The 26,430-nt window shown below is 42.0% G+C and overlaps 1 protein-coding gene across 1 annotated transcript; it reads left to right on the top strand.

The window, feature by feature from the left end:
- Positions 1-707: 707 nt before the first annotated feature.
- LOC308678655 (perforin-1-like) lies at positions 708-19,857 on the top strand (the record flags this gene model as incomplete). The annotated part of the gene is made up of 3 exons (XM_081345884.1): positions 708-759; positions 15,808-16,372; positions 18,735-19,857. 3 exons carry the CDS (start codon positions 708-710, stop codon positions 19,855-19,857), a joined length of 1,740 nt encoding a protein of 579 aa, XP_081202010.1.
- Between the last annotated feature and the right edge of the window lie 6,573 nt (positions 19,858-26,430).

Genomic DNA, 26,430 nt, shown 5'->3' with positions numbered 1-26,430 from the left:
TTTACAGTCATAAATCACATTCTCCAATTAGTTTGAAATGCAAGCTTTCCCTCCCGTTCTCCAACCCGCCATTTCTTTATCATCTCTTATTTCAAAACAGCCTTGAAAAATGCTCTACTGCTATGTTATTATGTCTGTCTAATCCTCGTACACATTCTTCCTCCCCACCAACATCGTCTAATTCTAACTCTAAAAGCAACACGCCCGGTTAAAGAGAAAATGGCTGCATCTTCATATACTGTCAAAGCAAGAACACCCAGCGTTAGCAGCATTGACAGAACACTCATGAAGGTACTTAGGCAAGTAAAAAGAAGTGTCTGCAACCAAACAACCAGGCTCACCACCAAGGTCTCCCCAGTTCAGCCTTGAGCTACAGATATTCTCTTATTGACAGGCAGGAAGGAATGGGTGGGTATCTTAGACGGAGTTTCAGTGACTCTTGACTGGGACATCCTGTTTCGGTGTCATCTTGTCATGGCAAAATTATGACCTGGCAGTCCTCCAGGAAATGGCTGAAGGAAGACAGGGTACACTCTCAGACATTTCTATGGCAGAGAGGATCTCTTACTCCTGGCCCAATCTTCAGCAACCTGGAATGAAAACATCTCATCTACTGTCTTGCCATTTTAAAGGGCACCAGGATGTATAGGCCTTTTCAAAGGGGTGGTTTTTAGTTGGATGGACTTCAACTCCCAGAATTCTCAGCGATGGTCTTTCCGGCTGGAGGTTTCTGGGCGTTGAACGTCACAAATCCAGAGAGTAGGTCAACCTATCGGGGAAGGCTACTTTATCTGCTTCCATTTTTTTTTTCAAAAGCCCCAGAGGCAAAATATCACACTTTTAAGGTTGCCACAGAAGGAATGATAGGACGTTTTGGTGGATTTTGGCCTTGAGTTCTTCCAGATTATTAGGTTTTGATTCCCCAATGCTCAGACTGTATAAACCAGGAGTGTCCAAGTCTGGCAACTTTAAGACTTGTGGACTTCAGCTCCCAGAATTCCCTAGCCAGCTTGATTAGAGGCTGGAGGTTAAAAGATGAAGAATGGTTGCAGGAATTGGGTATGTCTAGTCTTCACTAGACTACGTTGATGTGATAGCAGTGTTCCAATATTTGAGGGGCTGCCACAAAGAAGAGGGGGTTAACCTGTTTTCCAAAGTACCACAAGACCAGAAACAATGGATGGAAACTAATCAAGGAGAGAAGTAATCTAGAATTAAGGAGAAATTTCCTAACAATGAGAACAATCAACCAGTGGAACAGTCGTGGGTGCTTCATCACCGGAGGCTTTTTAGCAGAAACTGGACAGCCACTTGTCTGGAATCGTATAGGGCAGGCGTGTCAACCTGCTGCCTGGTTGCATTATGCGGAGGCCGTGCCCACCCCAGTTCCTGCAATGTGAAAAAAGTCATGATACGTCACGACACATCACGTGAGGTGGCAAGTTTGACACCTGTGGTATAGGATCTCATGCTTGAGCAGTGGGTTGGGCTAGAAGACCTCCAAGGTCCTTTCCAAGTCTTAACATCACCAAGATTGGACACCCCTATATAAACCATGGCAGCTTCTTCCTCAATGGTTTCCGTTAGTCACCGCTGTCTCTGAGGTAATCTTAATAAGAATGTGAGAATAAATCCCACAGTTACTCTTCCTGAAACTTAGTGGCCAGTGGTGTCAAAACAATAAAACACTGAAAAACTGCTCACGTGGTTTTGCAGAATCAATAAACACACAGACCACCATTTCATTCCATGACACCCAGCCCTCTCACCATGACCGTGGCCCACACTTATATTGGCCACTATCTTGTAGTTTCCAAATCCAGTCAACACCCGCACAAGCCTGTTTTGTCCCAGGCTACATGAGTCCTTGTTATGCTCACAAGGAGAAACCCCTCTTCCAAGAAACAGGCGGGAACCGCAAGAAAAACAACAACCCCTTTTATTCTCACAGACCTGAGTCAATGTCCAAGGCAAACAAACACAGTCCACAGAAACTCGATCCTCAACACAAACAGTTGCCTTCGGCAACCTGCACCTCCCACACCTTCCCTTTTATAATTCAGCCAAGTCGTGGCTTCCTAATGTCTTCTCCTTTGCCTTTGGAGCTGCCCCATTGCATTCCTCTGTCCTACTCGCTTCTCTTGCCTGCGCTTTTGTGCATCCTGCATATTTCCCAGCTGTGCTTCATCACTGTCCAACTCAGGCTCCCAGCACAGCTGTGTCTCAGCCTGAGCGGGAGTAGAGGGGCCAGGCTCCTCATCCGCCTGTAAGTCTTGGAGCTCCTCAGAGCCTTCCTCTGACTCTAATGTCACTTCAGGCCCCTCCTCCTTATCTGATTCCTCAGACTCAGCAGCCAGATCCACTGGCTGGTGAGGAATCACAACAAAGCCTTGGATCCAAATTCGGCTTCTGAAAACACAAATGGTGGTTATTCCAGGATTGGCTAACCCAGAAAGCCTCTAAATTAGATTAACAAGCCATGTGGAGGTGGGGCTGGATAAAAGGAAGTCACAGGAATGACCCTTAATGAGGTTTTTATCATAAGGTATGCAAACAACCAAAGTATGATTATGAGTGACTCTAGAGCAGGGGTCCCCAACCCCCAGTGTGTGGACCAGTACCGGGCCACAGCATGCCAGCAACCGGTCCACACAACCAAGGAAAGCCGCATCCACAGGATGTAGGCAGCACACAAAACCACGCCCCCTCTCTCCACGTAACCAGTCCCTGGTGCCCAAAAGGTTGGGGACCTCTGCTCTAGAGAACACATACAAGAGTCAGTCTGTTGTATTAGGCAGTCTTTGTCTGACAACCAAAATTGAGCCCAAAATCTCCATTGCTAAGTCAGACAGTAAGTTAAGTGAGTTTTGCCTCATTTTACAACCTTTCTTGCCACAGCTGTTAAGTGAGTCGCTGCAGTTGTTCAGTTAGTAACACGGTTGTTAAGTGAATCTGGCTTCTCCACTGACTTTGCTTGTCAGAAGGTCACAAGAGGTCATCACTTTTCTTAGATGGCTGGGGAATTCTGGGAGTTGAAGTCCACACACCTTAAAGATGCTGAGCTTGAGTAACACTGTGCTTAAGAGTAGGCTGGAAAGTACTAGAGACTACACTATACTCTCTTCAGTTACCAAAAACACAACAAGCGCTTGTCGCTAGCAGATTGTCAGGAGGGTATCTTGGTTCAGATGTACCTCTTTAAGGAATATGAATGTTGCCCTGTTGTGTCTCTAAGGTTTTTCAGCTCAGAATCCAAATAAATCACAGAGATTCTGAACACGAGGCTACTGAAAACAACACAGCTTCATTTTTGATCAAAAAGAAAAGCCAAGTACTTTCTAATCTCTTGTTTCTAATGCAGAGAGACTGAGGAGAAAAGGTGCGTATACACACACACACACACACACACACACACACACACACACACACACAAATAAAAAAATTCCCTTTTATAGCTAAGGCACTTTCTCACGCTAACAGGCTAAAACAGGGGTCTTCAGACTTGGCCCTTTCATGACTTGTGCACTTCAACTCCCAGAATTCCTCAGCCAGACGCTGGCTGAGGAATTCTGGGAGTTGAAGTCCGCAAGTCATCAAAGAGCCAAGTCTGAAGACCCCTGAGCTAAAAGATTTCTTTTTCCTCTGAATTTCTTTCTCAATCAGGTTATTTATTTATTTATTTATTTATTTTAATTCCATTTATATCCCGCCCTTCTCCGAAGACTCAGGGCGGCTTACAAGCTTAGCAGTAGCCTTCATTCTATGTATATGCCTGCTTATTAGGGCTTTCACACACACCCCAAGCGGCATTATTACAAAGTCAGCTTAATTGCCCCCAACAATCTGGGTCCTCATTTTACCTACCTCGGAAGGATGGAAGGCTGAGTCAACCTTGAGCCTGGTGGGATGCGAACCTGCACTAATTGCAGGCAGCTTGTTACAGAGCTTAGGCTTGGAATACACAATTGCTGGCAAGCAGCCCAGAACTTTCTCCTTGGGCAGATACATTTGCAAGGTAGAGCCAGTAAGGATATATTGCAAGCTATAGAGAACACATTTAAAGTGACAGCTAAGCTTTTTCTTTCTTTCTATTTATTTATTATTTATTTATTTATTTATTTATTTATTTATTTATTTATTTATTTATTTATTTATTTATTTATCACAGCACAATTTCAAGTTATCTCTGAGCAAAGTACAGAGCGCAAACAAGAAAGAATGAGCAACGGCTGGGTTATACATAAAAGATTTTTTTAAAAAAAAATCCCTTCGTGCCTTTAAACCTTTCCTGATAATGGAGTAGTCCAGTGGACAAAAATGGGAAAAAATGAATACTCTGCATTGTCACAAGCCAGCTTTGATTAAAGTAGCTTGGATAAAGTCTTGGCTGCATCGTGAGCAGAACAGATATTAAAATATATGAAACCAAAGTCCATCTGGCCAAACAGCCATGACCCTGATCATGATCATGGGATAGACTGCATCCTCTTAGCATCCTTACCTGGTTTCTGGGCAGATACAGAACACGGAGCCGGAAGGATGGGCTTTGAAGAAAGAAAAGAGAACCCCAGAAAGATATTTTAATGAGGCCAGAGGTATGAATTCTTTTGTTCTCCCCACAAGTATTTATGACAATACAGGTAGTCCTCGACTTACAACAGTTCATTTGGTGATCGAAGTTACAAAGGCACCAGGAAAAGTGACTTATGACCATTTTTCACACTTATGACCGTTGCAGCCTCCCCATGGTCACGTGATCAAAATTCAGACGCTTGGCAACTGACTCTTAGTTATGACGGTTGCAGTGTCCCAGGGACATGTGATCCCCTTTTGCGACCTTCTGACAAGCGAAGCCAATGGGGAAGCCAGATTCACTTAACAACCGTGTTACTAAATTAAGAACTGCAGTGATTCACTTAACAAATGTGGTGAGAAAAGTCATAAAACAAATGGGGCAGCACTCATTCAACAAATTTCTCACTTAGCAACATACATTTTAGGGTCAGTTGTGGTCGTAAGTTGAGGACTACCTGTAAAAGCCTCCATATTGTGTGAAGTTAAGAGTTTACATCTCAGAATCACACCTATTCATGTTTTGTTCTTCAATAATTGAGTCATCCCTTTACTGGGAGATTGATTTAAAAACATGGTAGGATATGTTCATGTACACATACAGAACTTACACAACTAAAGGGGCAAAAAGTACACACTCACCTTACTCCAGGTACAATTAAAAGTCAGTCAGTCAGTCAGTCAGTCAGTCAGTCTGCCTGCCTGCCTGCCTGCCTGCCTATCTATCTATCTATCTATCTATCTATCTATCTATCTATCTATCTATCTATCTATCTATCTATCTATCTATCTATCTATCTATCTATCTATCTATACCTATCTATCTATCTATCTATCTATCTATCTATCTATCTATCTATCTATCTATCTATCTATCTATCTATCTATCTATCTATCTATCTATCTATCTATCTATCTATCTATCTCAACCACCTAGCTATCTCTAGCATTTCTGTGAGCAGAGAGGTCAAGAAATAAAATGCAGGGTCTGATAATATGCCTAATTTTTTTTCTGCTTCTCAACTTAAGAATGAAGGGGGAACAACTATAAATAAAACAGATCCCAACTTTGGAGACCCTTGTGCAGCCTTTAGCTTTCCTGCTAAAACATCCCCTTTGCGCTTTCAAACTCTATTAACCCAGCCTGTAAGCTGGATTTGTTTTGGATGGATAGTTAGGATTCTCAGAATGACAAAAATCAGTCTTAGCATTCCCACTTTTTTTTTTAAGTGGTTGAAATTTACAAGTTAAGATAAGATGAGATGAGATGAGATGAGATGAGATAAGGTAAGGTAAGATAAGATAAGATAAGGTAAGGTAAGGTAAGACAAGACAAGACACGACACGACAAGACAAGACAAGACAAGATAACCTTTACTGTCATTTTTTACTGTGGGCACAATGACACACATCAAAATTTTTGATCATCTTTGATCATCACATATTCTTAGAAAGCATTTTGAGGAATACAATGAAGATTTCAAAGGAGGAAATGAAGGGAGCAGAGAACAGTTTGCCAGCTAGCTCCCATGCTCTGCTGGGAAAACGTAACATTTTTAATGGGAAAATCCCAAATACAGCAGTAAATTCAGATGCAAAGTTTGGTTTCGGGTGGGTGGGTGGGAGGGATATGTCTATAAATATGGAACTTATCTAGTAACTGAAGCCCAGACTGAGTTTTGTTAGTTAAGCAACGTACAGGTAATCCTCGACTTACAAACACAATTGAAGCCAAAATTCCCATTGCTAAGGAAGATAGTTAAGTGAGTTGTGCTCCATTTTACGACCCTTTTGCCATGGTTGTTAAGGGAATCATGTGATCATTTAGCAAAGCTGGCTTCCCCCATTGACTGTGTACGTCAGAAGCTCCCTAGGTCTAGGAAGTCTCCAATTAACAAAACCATGACCCTGGGACTTTGCAACCATCAGAAATACCTGTCTGATCATGTGCCCGTTTCAGTCCCATTGTAATTTTGAACAGACATTAAACAAATAGGTGTACATCAAGAACTACCTACAGTGGAATTCCCCAAGCTGGGACCATTTTGAGGGGACTTCAAAAGTATCCCTTTTGTATCCCCCAGGCAGGATCAGTTAGGAAACACTTCACTAAACAAAGTGGAAAACTTGTGAGCATGTTGAGAGAATCCTGTTAGTCAGGGGTCTCCAAAGTTGGCAAGTTTAAGACTGGTGGACTTCCAACTCCCGGAATTCCTCAGCCAGCTTGCCTGGCTGAGGAATTCTGGGAATTGAAGTCCACAAGTCATAAAAGGGCCCAGCTGAAGACCCCTGCTGTAGATACTTGAAAAGTAATGCACTGCAGATATTCCTCCGGCTACACACACCTCTGTACCCATTCCTAAAAAAACTTTGCCCGTTCCTATAACTTGCATTGGAAAAATCCCCTAATCAGCTTACATGAATATGATGTCTTCTTCACACAGCTTCTTGTAATTTGCAATTTGCATTTTCTCCACTGATGTTCACAGAAACTTTTTCTTTCCATATTTGAGGTTCTCTCCCTATAGCTTCTCTTCCTTCTCCTTTTTCTGACCGGGGTCGCCCCCCAGTGCCCGATCAGCACAGTGGAGCAAAAAGACTTTAAGGTAAAGGTAAAGGTTCCCCTGCACATGCGTGCTAGTCGTTTCCAACTCTAGGGGCTGGTGCTCATCTCTGTTTCAAAGCTGAAGAGCCAGCGCTTGTCCGAGGACGTCTCCGTGGTCATGTGGCCGGCATGACTAGACGCCAGAGGCGCACGGAACACTGTTACCTTCCCACCGTAGTAGTCCCTATTTTTCTACTTGTATTTTTACGTGCTTTTAAACTCAGCGTCCTAACCCACTGAGCCGTGACTTTAGAGCTACCTAAATTGTAAAGCTTCTCTATTGGGCTCTAATATTCCAGACAAACTGGAGATGTCAGCAAAGAGACTTTCTCTCTCTCTAATGCCATCTGGTGGTCATTGTTTTGCAGCACAGATAATTTTGCAGCACAGATATGATTACCAAAGTTTAATCCAGGATAAATCCAATTAAAAGGAGTAATAGGTATCATTCCTTACAGATGCTGTGACCAGTTGCTGGATTATCCATAAACTACATAAACTACAGCTTAAGGTTTCACAATCTGTAGGGCTTCACAAAATTTCAAAATATCAGTTTTCTGATATTGCAAATGAGTTCATTACTTATATTAATAAAAGTGATCCCGATTACTTATTCTGTCAGCATTGTACATGTTATGTGTTATTTTTAAATTTACATTTAAGTGTTGTTTCTAGGATATCCTGCTAACATCTCTCTTTTGGGCACTCACAGTGTGGTTTAGGTTATCTTTTTTGAAACAGGGTTGTGTAAGGTGACTCAGGCCAAGTCTGTGGGACAGCAGGAAACAAAATTAAAGTGTTCTCAGAACGGGCTTCAACCCCTCTTCCCCCCCCCCGCCCCCGAAAAACTTCTTTTTTCAGCCTTTGTTGAGTTGAAGATACAAACCTGTGAGGGGACAATGTGTAAGCTCATTTCTTTGAAGTCAAAATGAATAAACAAGTTAATTGGTGGGCAAAAGGCAAGCTGAGGTGTGAATTTAGATCTCGCCTATGTGAGGTTGTGTGCAAACCTCAGAGTCATATCGCCGCCTCTGCTTTACATCTTTTAAACAAGCTGCATCATAGATGAGCTGAGTTTCTTTTTCAGACTTCCGAGGGTGTGTATACATGTGTTTCTCTTTCTCCTGCTAAGGTATGTATTTATGGAGAGATATTCATGGGTCCATGTTTAAATCCAGGGGAGGAAGAAGCATGGAAGTAACATTGCAACGAGCAGAATGGTTCATTTATTCTAATTATTTTTTTTGTAAAAGTTTCTATTATTTTTTTCCCCATACATACAGTAATAATTTCTCAACCAACGTGCTGTCTGAGTTTACATTCGCTAATACATATTTAATTCCTAATCCTTTATTCTTTCCTCTAGCCAATGATAAAATAAGTTCCAAGTTTGGTAATATTCCAGTTTTTCTTTTTCTTTCACTCTCACAGTCAGTCTGTTCATCTCTGAGCATTCTAGTATTTTTTTTAATTATTTCTTCATCTGATGGTATTCCTTCATTTTTCCAGTGTTGTGCAAATATAATTCTTGCTTCTGTTGTGACATGCAAAATCAAATATAAGCTTTGCTTGTTAGTCTTTTCTGGCATTATACCTAATAAAATAAGTTCAGGTTTAAAATCTATGTATTCTCTCAACGTCTTTTCTAGCCAAGCATGTATCTTTTTCCAATAACTCTTTACTTTGTCACATGTCCACCAAACATGGTAATATGTGCCTGACTTATGTTTACATTTCCAACATCTGTCTGACATGTTTTTAAACATTTTTGCTAATCTTGCTGGTGACAGGTGCCATCTATAGAACATTTTATATAAATTTTCTTTGTAGGAAGTTGACATTGTTAGTTTGTAATTTCTTTCCCATACATTTTGCTATTTTTCTAATTCTATATTATATCCAAAAATTTTCACCCATCTTATCATTGTTTCTTTAACTTGTTCGCTTTCCATTTTCAAAGTTAATAGAAAATTATACATTTTCTTAATTAGTTTCTCATCCAAAGTAAACAATGCCTTATCAAACACAGTTTGTTCCTTGTAAAATCCATACAGTTTAACATCTTTATCATATCCAGCTTGCATCTGTAAATGTGCCCACCTTGATAGATTGATACCCTGATTTTCCATTTTTTGTTTAGATTTTAAATTTCCTTCAGAGTTTAAAATATCTCTAAATGTCCAGATTTTTTCAAAGTTCACTAAATTTGGGTGTACAAATGCTTCCATTGTTGACAACCACCCTGGAATTTTCAAATATATTTTACATTTTATTTTTCCCCATGTTGTTAATGCATTTCTTAATGATTTGGGAAATTTTTATGAACTTTAGTTTTCCCGTACCATAAAAAAGTGTGCCATCCCAATTGTAGATCATACCTCCCCAGATATGTTGTTGTTAGCTGTGAAGTCGTGTCCGACCCATCGCGACCCTATGGACAACGTTCCTCCAGGCCTTCCTGTCCTCTACCATCTTCTGGAGACAATTTAAGCTCACACCTACTGCTTCAGTGACTCCATCCAGCCACCTCATTCTCTGTCATCCCTTTCTTCTTTTTTACCCATGTTAGTACAGATGCTTGATAATATAAAATCCACTCCGGTAGACCAAATCCTCCATTTTCCTTGGAACCTTGTAACATTTTCATCTTAATTCTAGCTTTCTTTCCTTGCCAAATAAATTTCAAAATCAGTGAATTTAAGTCTTCAAAGAATTTTTTCTCAAGTTTTATAGGTATAGTTTGAAATAAAAATAAGATTTTTGGTAGTATGTTCATTTTCACTGTAGCAATTCTTCCTAATATTGACAATTGCAAGTTTTTCCATTTTTCCAGATCCAGTTTTATTTGATTCATTAGTTTTATGTAATTATCTTCTTTTATCGTTGAGCATCTTGCTGTTAAATGTATTCCCAGATATTTAACCTTTTTAACTATCTGCAATTCTGTTTTTTCTGACATTTGACACAGATAAAAAATTATAGACCGATATCGACATTGAAAGGGACGCGGTGGCTCAGTGGGTTAGGACGTTGAGCTTGTCGATCGGAAGGTCGGCAGTTTGGTGGGTCGAATCCTGAGTGCTGCGTAGCAGAGTGAGCGCCTGTTACTCGTCCCAGCTTCTGCCAACCTAGCAGTTCGAAAGCATGTAAAAATGCAAGTAGAAAAATAGGGACCACTACGGTGGGAAGGTAACAGCGTTCCGTGCGCCTTTGGTGTCTAGTCATGCCGGCCACATGACCATGGAGACATCCTCGGACAAGCGCTGGCTCTTTGGCTTTGAAACAGAGATGAGCACCGGCCCCTAGTTGGAAACGACTAGCACGCATGTGCGGGGGAAACTTTACCTATCATCATTGAATGTGGATTATAAAATTTTTACTTCAATAATGGCAGAGAGACTGAAAAGATATTTAACTGAATTTATACACTCAGATTAAAACTGTTTTTTTTTTTTTGCCAAAGAGACAAATTAAAAACAATTTATGAGTGATAATGGACTTATTAGAATATTATGAACTACATCCAGGGAAACAACTGGCACTAATATTTCTAGATGCCCAAAAGGCATTTGATAATGTTTCCTGGCAATTCATGATTCAGCAATTACAAATAATGGACTTTGGACAGAACTTTAAAAACATGATAAAAAAGAGACAATAGACAAACAGCGAAAGTGATTATGAATGGAGACTATACTGAGAACTTTGAGATAAGAAAAGGCACAAGGCAAGGATGTCCATTATCTCCATTGTTATTTATCTTCACTCTGGAAGTTTTAAATAGAAATATTAGACAAGATATAGAAATTAAAGGGCTAGAAATAAAAGGCGAAACATATAAATTACAAGCATTTGCTGATGACTTGGTAGTTACTTTAGAACAGACATGTCAAACACAAGGCCCAGGGGCCAGATCCGGCCCGCGAAGTGGTTTCATGTGGCCCGCAAAGCCATCCTGGCAACAGGGAGGGAACAGCCCCCACTGCCTTGGCCCTGGCCCAGAGACCCTCCTTCTGCCAGAGACCGTCAGATCTGTCCCACTCCTGCCCAGGCCCCCATAGGCACCCTTGATGCGAACGATGTAGAGCTGGCCACACCCACCCAGTAGGCCATACGCAGTCTAGCCACACCCACCCAGTAGGCCACGCCCACCCTGGCCATACCCACCTGGCCCCCTGAGGGCAACCGCAATGCTGATGCGGCCCTCAATGAAATTGAGTTTGACACCCCTGCTTTAGAAGAACCTGTGGAGATGATTCCTAAACTACTGGGAAAGATAGAACAATATAGAGAAATGGCAGGACTGAAAACAAGCAGAGAAAAAACCAAAATAATAGTTAAAAACCTCACAGATAAACAAAGAAACAAAAAAGTATGGTTCAATTATTCTAATTTTTTGGCTCTAATTGAGATGGGCAGGAACCAGTTTAAGAATCCTAAACAGTTTTAACAAGCATCCATTCTTGGCTGTTGGGCTGAATTCTTTTGCAGGCTTTTTAAGCTGTGTCTTGAGCAATTTGGGGGTGATTTGTTGGCACACCTGATGTGAAAAACCCTTTTTCATCTGCCAATTTCTGCATATAAAATAGGCCTGCTTTCCCTGCCAGATTGAGACCTGCCAAACTGGTTACTATGTTGGATTAGGAAAGGGGTTCTAGTCCAACTTCAACCATGGAGACTTAAGCTGGATAATAGGAGTCAATCATTCTGTCTTAGCCCAGCTTACCTCGCAGGACTGTTGTGGAGAAAAATAGGAGGACAAAATCCTAGACATGCCACAATGAGCTCCTGAATAAAAGGCAGAGTGTACCTTAAATTATTAAGTATGTCAAGATCAATTGGTACTCCAAAGCCATCATCATTCATCTTTCTCAAATATTACTCCAAGGCAAAAACAAAAAAAAGAACAAATGAATTTACATTAACAAGTTCTTACATGCCAAACGTGTTTATGAGCATTAGAATATTTTGTGGATCTCTTCACCTTTAATGGGGAGAAGTTTAATGCCACAATTTTATAGCTGATACTTAAGGTAAAGGTAAAGGTTCCCCCGCACATGCGTGCTAGTCGTTTCCAAATCGAGGGGCCAGTGCTCATCTCCGTTTCAAAGCCGAAGAACCAGCACTTGTCCGAGGACGTCTCCGTGGTCATGTGGCCGGCATGACTAGATGCCAAAGGCGCATGGAACGCTGTTACCTTCCCACCGTAGTGGTCCCTATTTTTCTACTTGCATTTTTACATGCTTTCGAACTGCTAGGTTGGCAGAAGCTGGGATGAGTAACAGGCGCTCACTGTGTTAACGTGGCACTCGGGATTCGGCCCACCAAACTACTGACCTTCTGATCGACAAGATCAGCATCCTAACCCACTGAGCCACTGCGTCCCTTAGCTGATACTTACTCTTCCCTTAATTGCACTTCTGAGCATGTCTGTTTAGTTTACCCCATACATTGTACATGGGTTTTTTTAAGAGTGAGAGGCAACCCATGTGTGGGTGTGATGGGGTACCCCACAGTTTCATGGACAAAAAAGGCTGTGCAAATAAAATTGTTTTATAAAACTTCTGATATCAATAATACTTTTTAAAAGTTTCTTTTTTTAAAAAAAAATCAAGGACAATAAAAATGTGGGTCTAGGCTCCTCTGCCAAGGATTTTGCTTTGGCTGCCATTCCAAATGTGGGAGAGAATAGCTTACATGTTCTAGTAGCAGAAAGACTGCTAACCGCAATTTGAAGCTCTACCTTTTTCAACATGTTTAAATGGAGATTGGATCTGTTAGGATTACTGTAATAGAGGATTCTTACACTGAACAGGAGGTTAGACTTTAGGAGCCTCCAAACTTGGCACCTTTAAAACTTGTGGCTTCAACTTCAACTTATAGACTTTAACTCCCAGAATTCCTCAGCCACCCATGCTGGCTGAGGAATTCTGGAAGTTGAAGTCCACAAGACTTAAGGTTGCCAGGTTTGGAGATCCCTGGATTAAATCAATATTTCTCAACCTCAACAATTTTGGAACCTGTAGACTTCCCAGAATTCCTCAGCTAGCATCCTGTCTAAGGAATTCTGGGAACTGAAGTCCAGACATTTCAAAGTTGCTGAGGTTGAGAAAAATGATCTCCAAGATTCCCCTCGAATCCTTACATTCTGTGATGCTATGATTGGCTGAGATCTCTTTTGAAGGAAAATTGGAGTGTATCAAGCCTCCTGTTGTTGCCTCCCGTTGATAGGGTGCGCAACTTAGGCATCCTCCTGGATGCACGACTCGACTTAGAACATCATATAGGAGTCGTGGCCAGGGGGGCATTTGCCCAGGTTCGCCTGGTGCGCCAGTTGCGCCCCTATCTGGACCTAGATGCCTTACGTATGGTCACTCATGCACTCGTTACCTCCCATATAGATTACTGCAACGCTCTCTACATGGGGCTGCCCTTGAAGACCACTCGGAGGCTTCAGCTGGTGCAGAATGCGGCCGCACGGGTTGTGATGGGAGCATCCCGATACTCCCATATTACACCCCTCCTGCGTGGGCTGCATTGGTTGCCGGTTGTCCTTCGGGTGCTGGTTCTTACCTATAAAGCCCTACATTATTATTATTATTATTATTATTATTATTATTATTATTATTATTATTATTATTATTATTATTATTATTATTTATTCAATTTCTATACCGCCCTTCTCCCGAAGGACTCAGGGCGGTTAACAGGGCATATATAAATAACAATACAAAAATTAAAAAGAAATTAAACAAATGCCCGATTAAAATACAATAACAATAAAAACAGTAAAAAAACCCATTAAAAACCCCTAATGTTCCCCATCAGGCCAGACCAGCTAGTTCAAATAAGTGGGTCTTCAGCCCGCGCCGGAAGGAGCGAAGGTCCGATGCCATCCGGAGCTCAACCGGCAGTTGGTTCCATAATGCCGGAGCGCCCACAGAGAAGGCCCTCCCCCTGGGGGCCACCAGTCGACATTCCCTGACCGGAGGCACCCTGAGGAGGCCCTCTCTGTGGGCACGCACAGGGCGGAGGGGAGTTGACGCCGGCAGCAGGTGGTCCTCGAGGTATCCCGGACCCATGCCATGTAAAGACTTAAAGATCATGACCAAAACCTTGAACCTCACCTACATGGCTTAGGCCCGGGATATTTGCAGGACCATCTGCTGCCAGGAACGACTTCCCATCGCCCTGTGCGCTCACAAAGAGAGGGCCTCCTCAGGGTGCCGTCGGCTAGACAGTGTTGGCTGGCGACCCCCAGGAGGAGGGCCTTCTCTGTTGGGGCGCCTGCCCTTTGGAATCAGCTCCCCCGAGAACTTTGGATGGTCCCAGATCTCCGGTCCTTTCGTCGTGACCTAAAGACATACCTTTTCCAACTGGCCGACCTGGACTGAAGACGGGGGTTTTAATATTGTTCTAATTTTATTGGTTTTAGTAAATAATCAATGGGGCTTTGTAAATTTAATCTTTTTAAATATTTGTATTTACTGTTGTTATTGTTGTTTTATTGTTGTTAGCCGCCCTGAGTCCTTCGGGAGATAGGGCGGCATATAAGTCCCATAATTAAATTAAATTAAATGTCCTTAGTTCAGCGGGTCCTCTCATTTACAACCTTGATATTCAATTTTTCTCTCATGAGGAACATTCTTAAGTAATATGTTTGGTTTAAAAAAAGTCAAGGAGGGAGACCTGGAAGAGTTTACAGATGTTCTTAAGCTCCCATACAGAAGCTTCTGCTTCCAAATGTGCAAAATTCAGATTTAAAACTGGTTGATGTGGCTGGTTTGAAAAGTGGTTGTGAGGAAGCAACTGCATGCTGGCTGGGGAATTCTGGGAGTTGAAGTCCACCTCTCTTAAAGCTGGTGAGATTGAGAAGTTCACTGATCTAAACTGAACTTGGAGGCTTTGTTCTGGCTGCATTTGGTTGAACTTAAATGCTTTAGACTAGGGGTTCCCAATCTTGGCTACTTTAAGATAAATGGACTTCAACTCCCAGAATTTCCCAGCCAGCCAGGTCTTAAAAGTGGCTAAGATTGGGAATCCCTGCTTTAGATGCCTAGTAATTACTAAGAATTTCTATGACCCTTTTGAAAGCAGAAAAGGGACGCGGTGGCTCAGTGGGTTAGGATGCTGAGCTTGTCGATCAGATGGTCGGCAGTTTGGCGGGTCGAATCCCGAGTGCCGCGTAACAGAGTGAGCGCCTGTTACTCGTCCCAGCTTCTGCCAACCTAGCAGTTCGAAAGCGCGTAAAAATGCAAGTGGAAAAATAGGGACCACTCCGGTGGGAAGGTAACAGTGCTCCGTGCACCTTTGGCATCTAGTCATGCCGGCCACATGACCACGGAGACATCCTCGGACAAGCGCTGGCTCTTCGGCTTTGAAACGGAGATGAGCACCGGCCCCTAGAGTCGGAAATGACTAGCACGCATGTGCGGGGGAACCTTTACCTTTACCTTTTACCTTTGAAAGCAGTAGGCATATCTATATTGTGCATCGGGAGGGGGAGGGGACTTAAACTAATTATATGTCTTTTTCATGCAGCGTTACAGCTGATGAATGCCGCTCCACTTTGAGATCTCATTTTTCATGCAGCTTCTGGAATTCATAGTCTGTTTTTTTCCCCTGTGTAGGATCAACCATGCCGAGCGCCAAGCCCATCTCTGCTGCCTTCACCCTAGGGCTTCCTTTCCTCCTTCTTTTCTTGACTGGCGTCTCTCCCTTTTGCCACGTCAGGACAGCCGATGAATGCGATGAGGAAAAAGACTTTGTGCCTGGCTACAGCTTGGCTGGAGAAGGCCTGGACATCACCACGCTGGAGAAGAAGGAGGCCAAGGTGTTGGATCTGAATCAGTGGCAGAAAGCTGATGGCACCTGCACCCTATGCCGTAACCCTCTTCTGCAGGACAGGCCTCTTCAGAGACTTCCCTTGGTGGCCGTTGACTGGACAGCCAAAGCGAAGTGTCAGAGGAAGGTCCACACCTCCCTACAAAGCTCTGGCATTAATGTGCTTCACGCAGCAGCATCTGACGTGAAGAACGACTGGAAAGCCGGACTTGATGTGCAGCCAAATCCCGGGCTTCAGGTCCAGATGAGTCTGGCTGGAGCTCACTCCAAGATGGCGGACTTCACCATGCAGAAGAGCAACCAAGACAAGTACAGTTTTGCAAGTCACGAGGTCTCCTGCTCTCATTACAGGTGAAGAAGGCCTGGGTGAGGTGTAATACAGTAGCTGAGAAGTCCTACAGGGCTTTACTATAATCATCCATTTGTGTGGATGTTTTGAGGGCATGTTATGAGGAAATGGGCAAGTTCAGATTTCTTGCCTGACAGGTAACAGGTAGTCCTCAACTTACGACTAAAATTTCTGTTGCTAAGCGAGACAGTTGCTAAGTGAGTTTTGCCCCCTTTTACGACCTATCCTGCCACAGTTGGTAAGTGAATCCCTGCAGTTGTTAAATTAGTAACATGGCTGTTAAGTGAATCTGGCTTCCCCATTGACTTTGCTTGTCAGAAGGTCACAAAAGATGAACACATGAACCCGGGACACTGCAACCGTCATAAATATGAACCACTTGCCAAGTGACCAAACTTTGATCACGGGACCACGGGAATGCTGCAACAGTCGTAAGTGTGAAAAATGGTCATAAGTCACTTGTGTGGACTTCAGCTCCCAGAATTCCCCAGCAGGCTGTGTTGGCTGAGGAATTCTGGAAGTTGAAGTCCGCACATGTTGAAGTTGCCAAATGTGAGAAACACTGCCTTAATCTAACCAGCAGCTCTGAAATTCCTATCCAACTATTAACGAGGCTTGATTCAGCTAGATGTTTTCACCTGCTAAGGCCTGGATGGTAATTAGTATTAACAACATAATTAGCCTTACCAATAGTCCTGGCACCAGATGGAAATGAGTCATTATTTCCATCAGAAGTGGAAAACTGAGTCAACAGTATTTCTCTCTCTCCCGACTGCAGCGTTCCATTGTAGTACTGGCTTCCATTTATTTATTGAAAAAATAATTATGCTGCTTTTCCTACGACCACAACTGAGCCCAAAATTTATGTTGCCAAGTGAGAAATTTCTTAAGTGAAATGGATTGATTGATTGAACCTTTTTTTTTGCACATGGCGGCAGAGGCCTAAAGCGAAAAGGTTTTATGAAACCCAGCTGAAGGCCTAGGACTGGGGCGACAGCACGCGTGCTCACAGACAGGGCTTTCTGTGCCAACTGTGGCACGCGTGCCATAGGTTTGCCACCACAGTTCTAGCTGATGAAGCTGCTTAGATGATCAGCGAAATGTCTCAAACTAACAAGAAAATAAATCCAGGTGCCATGACCCAACCTTCAGACAATTTTACCTGGATGAACACTGAACTTGGCTCAGATAGGTTTCTTGATGGATCTTGCTTGAGATTCATTGGAATTCAGATCTCCTGGTAGCATGTGGCCCTGGTATTTGTATATGATATGTGCTTATATTTAAAGGGGTACAAGTCCTATTTTTGTGAGGCTGGGGCAGCTGAGAGAGAGGAACTGGCTCAAAGCCACTCATTGAATTTCCATTGTTGAAGGTGAATCAGAATATGGGTCTTCCTGCTCCTGGTTCAACACCTTCTCCACCATACTATCCGTTCTGGGCCAAGTTGCCCACTAGTTCTAATTCTACCAAACCAAAATAAAACCCCAGAAGAGATTGATCATGTGAAGGTATCCACCCCAGATAATATAGCTGGCATCATTCTAAGTGATCAATAGCTGAATAATATATGATGATGTATAAACAGAAGATACAAGGGACGCGGTGGCTCAGTGGGTTAGGATGCTGAGCTTTTCGATCAGAAGGTTGGCAGTTTGGCGGGTCGAATCTCGAGTGCCGCGTAATAGAGTGAGCGCCTGTTACTCGTCCCAGCTTCTGCCAACCTAGCAGTTCGAAAGCACGTAAAAATGCAAGTAGAAAAATAGGGACCACTACGGTGGGAAGGTAACAGCGTTCCATGTGCCTTTGGCATCTAGTCATGCCGGCCACATGACCACGGAGACGTCCTCGGACAAGTGCTGGCTCTTTGGCTTTGAAATGGAGATGAGCACTGGCCCCTAGAGTCGGAAACGACTAGCATGCATGTGTGGGGGAACCTTAACTTTACCTTTAAACAGAAGATATTTATCTGTGCAAAACCAATATATGGATTTGAAAGGGGCAAGATGTGGAGGTCTCATGTATTAAGGACTTACAAATTCATGGAGTACATATCCTTCTCTGATTGTTAGAAAAAATCACTAGGAATAAAGCCACCTAGTTTAATTTAACTCTTGATAACAGCTATGGGGAGCATCTAACTCAGTGGTTCTCAATCTAAGCAACTTTAAGATGTCTGGCTTGGGAATTCTGGGATTTGACATCCAGACCTCTTAAAGTTGCCTAGTTGAGAAACACTGATCTAATTAGTCACCAATTCTGTGAGGTTGCTACCCTTTGATCCCAAATGACTCCTTTATGATTTGATCAGAAGGTCCGCTAGTTCTGTCATCCTATCTGTGTGGTCTTCTGCTTCTTTTGTAGCTTCCGTGTCAGCCAATACATTCCTACCAGCCATTTCAGGCACGCTCTTCGCAGTCTCCCTGCCAAGTACCGACCTGACTCCCGTCTGGAATATCGCCAGCTCATTGGCATCTATGGGACCCACTTCATCAGTCATCTGGAATTGGGGGGCCGCGTGAGGGACGTAACAGCCTTGCGGGTTTGCCAGACAGTGTTGGATGGTGTGTCTGTTGACGAAGTTAAAGACTGTTTAAGCCTCGAGGCCTCGGCCAACATTGGGGGTGGCAAAGGGAGCCTCAGCGCAGCCTCCAACACATGTGAAGAGCTGAAGAAGAAGAAGAATTTCAAAGGGAATTTCCGCAACACCTACAATGAGAGACACACTGAGGTGGTGGGAGGGGAACAAAACACTGACTTGCTTTTTTCCAATGAACACAACCCTGAAGGCTATAAGCAGTGGTTGGAAAGCCTCAAATCTATGCCTGCACTCCTTTCTTACTCCTTGAAGCCCATCCATAGTTTGCTGCCTAAGGGTGACCCAAAGCGGGACAGTTTGCAGCAGGCGGTGAGCGAGTACATCAGAGAAAGGGCCCTTTGGAGGAACTGCAGCCAGCCTTGTCCTCCTGGTTCCCAACGCAGCCTCCGAGATCCCTGCTCCTGCACCTGTCCCAGTGACGGCACCACTAACACCATGTGCTGTTCCCGGGAGCGAGGCCAAAGCAAACTAACGGTGACGATTCGACGTGCCTTTGGTCTCTGGGGAGATCATACCACAAGTACGGATGCTTACGTCAAGGTATTCTTCCATGGCGTTCAGAGCCGGACATCCACTGTGTGGAATAATGACAACCCGGTATGGATGACCCACTTGGATCTGGGGAAGGTGCAGATGCTGGGAGAAGCCAGCAGTCTTCTAATACAAGTCTGGGATGAAGACAACCGTTACGATGATGATCTTCTAGGCACGTGTGACCGAACTCCCAGGTCTGGGAAACCTCAGACCCAGGTGTGTTACTTTGATCATGGACGCCTTGAATTTCAGTATCATTTGGAATGTGGCCCCTTTTTAGGGGGCCCCTACTGCTTGGATTATGTCCCTCAGCAGCCACACAGGCTTGCTATGTTACAACGTGGAGCAAAGTGAAACCCACGATAGAAACAGGCGGGGTAAAAGACTACAGGTAGTCCTCCACTTATGACCACTAACTGAGCCCGGTTGTTAAGTGAGTTTTGCTCCAATTGTGACCCCCTTTTTTGGTCACAATTATTAAGTGGTTCAGTGAATCATGGGGTCATTAAGCGAATCTGGCTCCCCCCACTTCCTCTCCGGACTTTGCTTGTCAAAAGCCGGCTGGGAAAGTTACAAATGACTCCAAGACGCTGCAACTGTCGTAAATACGTGCCAGTTGCCAGGTGCCCAGATTTAGATCATGTGACTATGTGGATGCTGAAATGGTCATATGTGTGAAAAATGGTCATAAGTCATTTTTTCAGTGCCATTGTAATTTTGGTCACTAAACAAATGGTTATAAGTCGAGGACTACCTGAATTCCTGCTACAGCTTATTTTTAAAGCATGCCCTGGGTTTCTTCTTATAAGTTCTTGTTTAATGTACTGAAGATCAGTACTTCTCAATCTTATACCAACTTTAAGACATGTGGGACTTCAGTTCCCTAGGCTGGCTGAGGAATTCTGGGAATTGAAGTCCACACATCTTGAAGTTGCCAAGGTGGAGGTTCACTACTGTAGATCTAATAGAAAAGCTAAAACAGGGAACACAAAATAGAACAGGCTGCTTAGGTACCAAGGAAAACTAATCCTAGATGCAATGTAGAATGCTTTTTTACATATAGAAATGGAAATCATTTTTGTTGTGGCCTCAATCAAATCATCCTGCAATATTAGAATTATGCAATGTTTGGAAAAGGTCCTTCTAAGGGAGCACAACACCGCAGCCTGTGACAAAAGGTAGCTGATTGTTAGGAATGCCTTTTCAAATTTCACCTTGAACATTGCCTAGCCCAGGGGTAGGCAACCTTGGCTCTTTTATGACTCGTGGACTTCAACTCCCAGAATTCCTGAGCCAGCATGGCTCAGTATGGAAACCTCTCCATTACTCCTCAGCATATCTGGCTCAGGAATTCTGGGAGTTGAAGTCCACGAGTCATAAAAGAGCCAAGGTTGCCTACCCCTGGCCTAGCCTTTCCCAATATTCCTTTTCATTGTCCTCCTGTTTGTTTTCCTATCTGTATTTTTTAAAAAAATCAAATTTGGAAAAATCAAATTTTCCAGAAAAAGCTTGATATGAAATAAATTGTCTCTCCACAAATAAGCCATGTACCACAAAAATACATCATACAAACTAATATTGTATTTTGAGCACCAGGTCAACAACAGTTAGCTGAACCTACTAATTTACCTCTTTAACAATGGCATTCCCAGTTCTTTGGGCACCAGGCATTCAAATTTCACATCTATTGTCTCCCTATAATCTCAGATATCTAATTTTGTAACTAGCTCTTAGAAGCATATTTGATATGTTATTGATACGGAGAATATGCATAGGCTTCACTTAGTGTTAAGAGGTTATTTTTACTGCTTTCTTGTGCTTTGGCCCAAATGAAATACTGCTTGGGATTGACAGTCCTCAAACAACAGTAATCTGTAACTTGATCCAATTAACTGATCTAGAAAATATACTCTTCCCAGATTGGCAACCAAAATATTGCCCTGCTCATTTCATGCTTTAAATCCTCCCCTGATGTTAATTTAGCTGCATGTTCATAAAGATGAGTTGGTAGTTGTATTCCTTTTTTATGTATAGATTTTATTATTTTTATAGGGTTAGGAATAAGATGGTGTCGGGGTTAGGGTTGGGTTTTGGATTAGGATTAGGGCTAGGGTTGGGGTTTTTCCAAATAACATTTTCAATAGTTAGCAAACAGCATAATGTCTGGGTTCATGTGTTAAACAATAATAGACATAGTTAATTATCATAAACAATATGTTAATTAATCACTCAATAGCCTTCTTCTTGCTAATATATATTCAAAATTACATATCACGTTCCTTTCTCTCTAACTCGTTTTTCTAGCCATTGATAGATATTATCCCATGTTCTAAAATACACTGAGTCTTCTTTCTCTTTAATCTTTAAAGTCAATCTACCCATTTCTGCACACTCTAAAATTTTCTTAATTAGTACTTCTTCAGTGTGTAGTTGTATTCTAAAGCTCACAACACAGAAGGGGAATAGGTGAACTTTCCAAGGTAACTTGCATCCTTGCGTTCTACACTTTTTAAAGAATGGAAAATGCATTGAATCCATGAAAAGTAAATTTCAACAGGCAAAACTTGTCCTAGATTGATTTTAAAAGTGTACTTTGTCAGAAACGTAAATGTGGAAAATTAAAAAGAGCCTTGGTGGAGCAGTGGGCTAATGCCTCCTTAAGTAACACCAGCTGCCTGCAATTAGTGCAGGTTCGAGTCCCACCAGGCTCAAGGTTGACTCAACCTTCCATCCTTCCGAGGTAGGTAAAATGAGGACCCAGATTTTTGGGGGCAATTAAGCTGACTTTGTAATAATGCCGCTTGGGTGTGTGTGTGTGAAAGCCCTAATAAGCAGGCATATACATAGAATGAAGGTTACTGCTAAGCTTGTAAGCCGCTCTGAGTCTTCGGAGAAGGGCGGGATATAAATGGAATTAAAATTAAAAAAAATAAAAATAAAATAAAATACATTTGTAGCTTTTGCAATTAAAAAAAGGGAGCAAGGGAAATCATTTTCTCAAGGAAACCTCCAAATTAATACATTAAATCCCTACAAATAAATTTTAAGAATCTTCAAAAATACTGTATCAAGAATACATTGCACAATATGTATTTTTAAAACTTTAAATACAGCCAAGAGGAAAAAAGAAAGTCTAGATCATCTTGAATCAAATCTTTGAGCCCTTTTTGGCACAATTTGAAAAAGACAGGAAACAAGGAGGCATTGATGGGAGCATGAATGAATCTGAAATAGAATTACACAAAGATGAGTAACATGTGATTGCGAGAATGTACAGTATATAAATTGCTGTTAAATTCTGACACAGAAGCTGAACAAGTTAAAGAATGTAATACTACATAGATGCTAAGTTCTTGGCATGGTATTGGCATGGTATTTGGGGGGAAATGTGGGTAAAATATATTTACTTTGCAATAATTTAAGAGGAAAATGTTGCCAAATGATGCACAGATGGCATTTGACACCTGTGAAAGTTAATACCAAAATGTGTAAGAACATTTTAAGTAAATGTTGGAAATGCAGAAAAAAGGATGTAACCTATGATCATACATGGTGGACAGAATACTGATGGAAATTATAGGAATCCCTTTTCAGATGAAACCAGAAATGCGCTTATTAGTCTATGGAAGAACTGAGTAAAAAACACAGTGCCTTATTGTTATATAAGCTCACCGTGACAAGGTTATTACTGGTGTAGAAATGGAAAAAATAAAGAAGTCCCAAATATTGAACATTGGATACTTAAAATTATGGCCGTAGCAGAGATGGCAAAACTGGTACATCCAATAAGAGAGAAATTTACAGGAGATTTTATTAAAGACCGGAGGATGTTTAAGGGTTATATTACAAAATCAGAGAAAAATAGCTTGATGATAATGGGTTGATAGATAAATAAGGGGAGAATACTGTACAGAAAATGTAAATGGTGATTTAAAAAGTATGAAAGAATAAGAAATGGTTAATGGATCCATGAGGACAGTGAACTGTGAGTTAGAATGTATATTTTTAAGTTGCATATTTAGTTTTGTATTTGCAGGTTTAAGTTTCTGTATTATGTTCTGTACTGTTTTTAATGTTTATCTTTATGTGTAGAATTTTAATAAAGTTTTTAAAAAACCCTGGGGCCTTTTTTGATTCCTCAGTTCTGCTTCAGCAGAGTGCTTATGCAGTGCACTCAACACAGCAGTAAAAGCTAGGTTTAATCTAGGGCACTAGTAGTCTTAAACATCCATTTCTTGTCTTTTTACACACATTTAGGTGTGGTCCCAATAACACTTGCAAAAGCTGTTACCCAACTGCTATTTTTAATGTGACAGAAATATGAGAATTACTAAATAATCAGAGTATTTAACTTCATTTAATTTTGTATTGTATTGATTTAATTTTAACGAAAATTAATTGCAATCAAATTGATTTTTCCAGCTTCACCCATTATTTTTAAAATCATGGCCACACACACACACCCACACACACCCACACACACACACACACACACACAGAGGATGGAAATGATTATGCAAAATAAGAACATGAAAAGATGAGTATTGGATCGTTCGGTTTTGCAAATGGGGAAGGAAAAGTGGTAGCAACCTATGTTTCACATACAATAATTTAACATTAATTCACCCAGACTGAGAGTTGAGGAGAAATGAAACCTCTTTAACATTTAGCAGCACTTACTCAAAGTTTCCTGCAAAATTGGCTTGGGTGGTGGGAGTCAAGACAAATGACAAGATGGTGACTCTCCAGAGATGGCCGTCTTTGTTTGACGTAAGTCTCCATTAATAAATCATACTAACCATTTCACACAACTGCTTGGAGGACAACAATCAAAACAATCTCACAGATGCAGGATTACACATATCCAGACACTTTTGAACACTAAAGCGCAGGGGGGACATTCAATTAAGAGCGAGGTAAAAGTACAACTTATTTGAAATTACTGTTACCAGAGCCTCTTTTACAAGCATCAGATGGAAACCAAAAAGCCACATCAGTTTATTTCCCCCCCTTGGTATCCTGTATGAGACCAAGTCAGGAAATGGAAAGAAATGTGACACATCAGACCTACTGGTGGCAGAATTGGTTGTTTTTCCCCCCACCTAAAAGTGTTGAAGAAAACAGGTATTAAAACAAAAGGTTTGTTTCTCTTCACCAACCTAACCCAATTGCTACTCTTCTGCTACCAATCCTGCACAGGAAAAAGCTAGACAGTAATTTTAAGAGGCACTCAGGGTTTTTTTTTCCCACCAGGCATTTTGCAGGTTGGTGGATATTTGAGCATGGAATTCTATTCATCACTATCCAGCAGGGGAAAGCTGGGATAAAAAAAAAATATGCACACCCATAATTTATGGGTGCAGCGCTGCACAATCCCAAAACTACTTTTGCATCTTTGGCCACACATATTGCATTAGTCTGGTTTGGAAGCATCACTGCTTCAGACAGGAAGGCGGTGAAGGAAGTAGTGAGGAATGCAGAAAAGATTATTGGCAGTTCCCTCCCTTCCATCCAGGACGTGGCACATAAGCGTTGCTTGAGTAGGGTACGCAGGATTGTCTGGAACACTACAGATCTTCTTCATGACCTGTTTTCCTTGTTACCTTCTGGGAGGAGGGGGCTCCGTGGTATCCGAAGCAGAACATCCAGATTCAGTCGCAGTTTTGTCCCATACAGTATCAACCTTGTGAACTCTCAAGCTTCCTCTTTCTGCTATGTATTCAAGATGGAGAATGACAAATATTTATATGTAAGGATGTAGGTACGTATGCATATGTATGTATATGTCATGTTTATGTGTGTTATGTATGTGTACTTTTGAGAACAGGCAACAGAATTTCATTTTTAATGTGTGCCAGTGTGCCCACAGTAAAAAAACAACAATACAGATTATATTAGTTGTCAGATATTGGATCCACGCATTTTGAGGTCCAGAAACATCCTACAATAGGTCTAATGTAATCTATAAAAAAAATTCCATAACCTACTCACTCAGCATAACAATTTCTGATTTCACCCACATTTGTATCATCACTGCACTATGGAAGTGGTGGGTCCATATAAATTTAGGCCTCAGCCCTAAAGGTTGCCCGTTCAATATAAAACTCTGCATTCAGATGAAGTATATTAGCAGCATCCTTGCACCCACCTACCTACTGGCTGTAGAAGCTAAGTATTTTGTTCTATAACAGGAGGTCACCAAACTTGGCAACTTTTAAGACTTGTGGACTTCCAGAATTCCTCAGCCAGCATGGAAGTTGAAGCCCACAGGTCTGAAAGTTGCCACGTTTGGAGAGCCAGTTCTATAATGAGCTACTCCCCAAATCTTAAAACCTGGTGCTGGTTGGAAGCAGGAAGTTCTGCTTTCCCAGCCACTAAATTCAAGTAATCTTTCATCTTCGATAAGTGTCTTTTGATCCTTGACTGATGCTGCATATCTGGCAACTCTCAAATCCCAGTACATATCCTTGAAATCAATCTGCTGGTATCTAGTTCAGGTGATAACGTTTTGTTAAATTTGAGGGTCCCTTTTATGCAGCAATTGTATCATGTTTTCTAGTTTATCTTGCTGAACCTGTACAAAGACAAGGAGATGGTCTATTTGTAGACCCAGCTATGGCTTCTTGCAAGCGTCATCTAGCAATGGAGTCCAGCAGCTCAGGTATGGAAGTTTCTTTGCAAAAGGAAGGCTTTTGATGCAATAGGTAAAGGTAAAGGTTCCCCCGCACATGCGTGCTAGTCGTTTCCGACTCTAGGGGCCGGTGCTCATCTCCGTTTCAAAGCCGAAGAGCCAGCGCTTGTCCGAGGACGTCTCCGTGGTCATGTGGCCGGCATGACTAGATGCCAAAGGCGCACGGAACGCTGTTACCTTCCCACCGTAGTGGTCCCTATTTTTCTACTTGCATTTTTACGTGCTTTCGAACTGCT

Source organism: Vipera berus (assembly GCF_964194415.1).
Source record: "Vipera berus genome assembly, chromosome: Z".
Classification (NCBI taxonomy): Eukaryota; Metazoa; Chordata; class Lepidosauria; order Squamata; family Viperidae; genus Vipera; species Vipera berus.
Note: the sequence above shows the minus strand (reverse complement) of the source record. Positions and strands in the feature narration are given on the sequence as shown.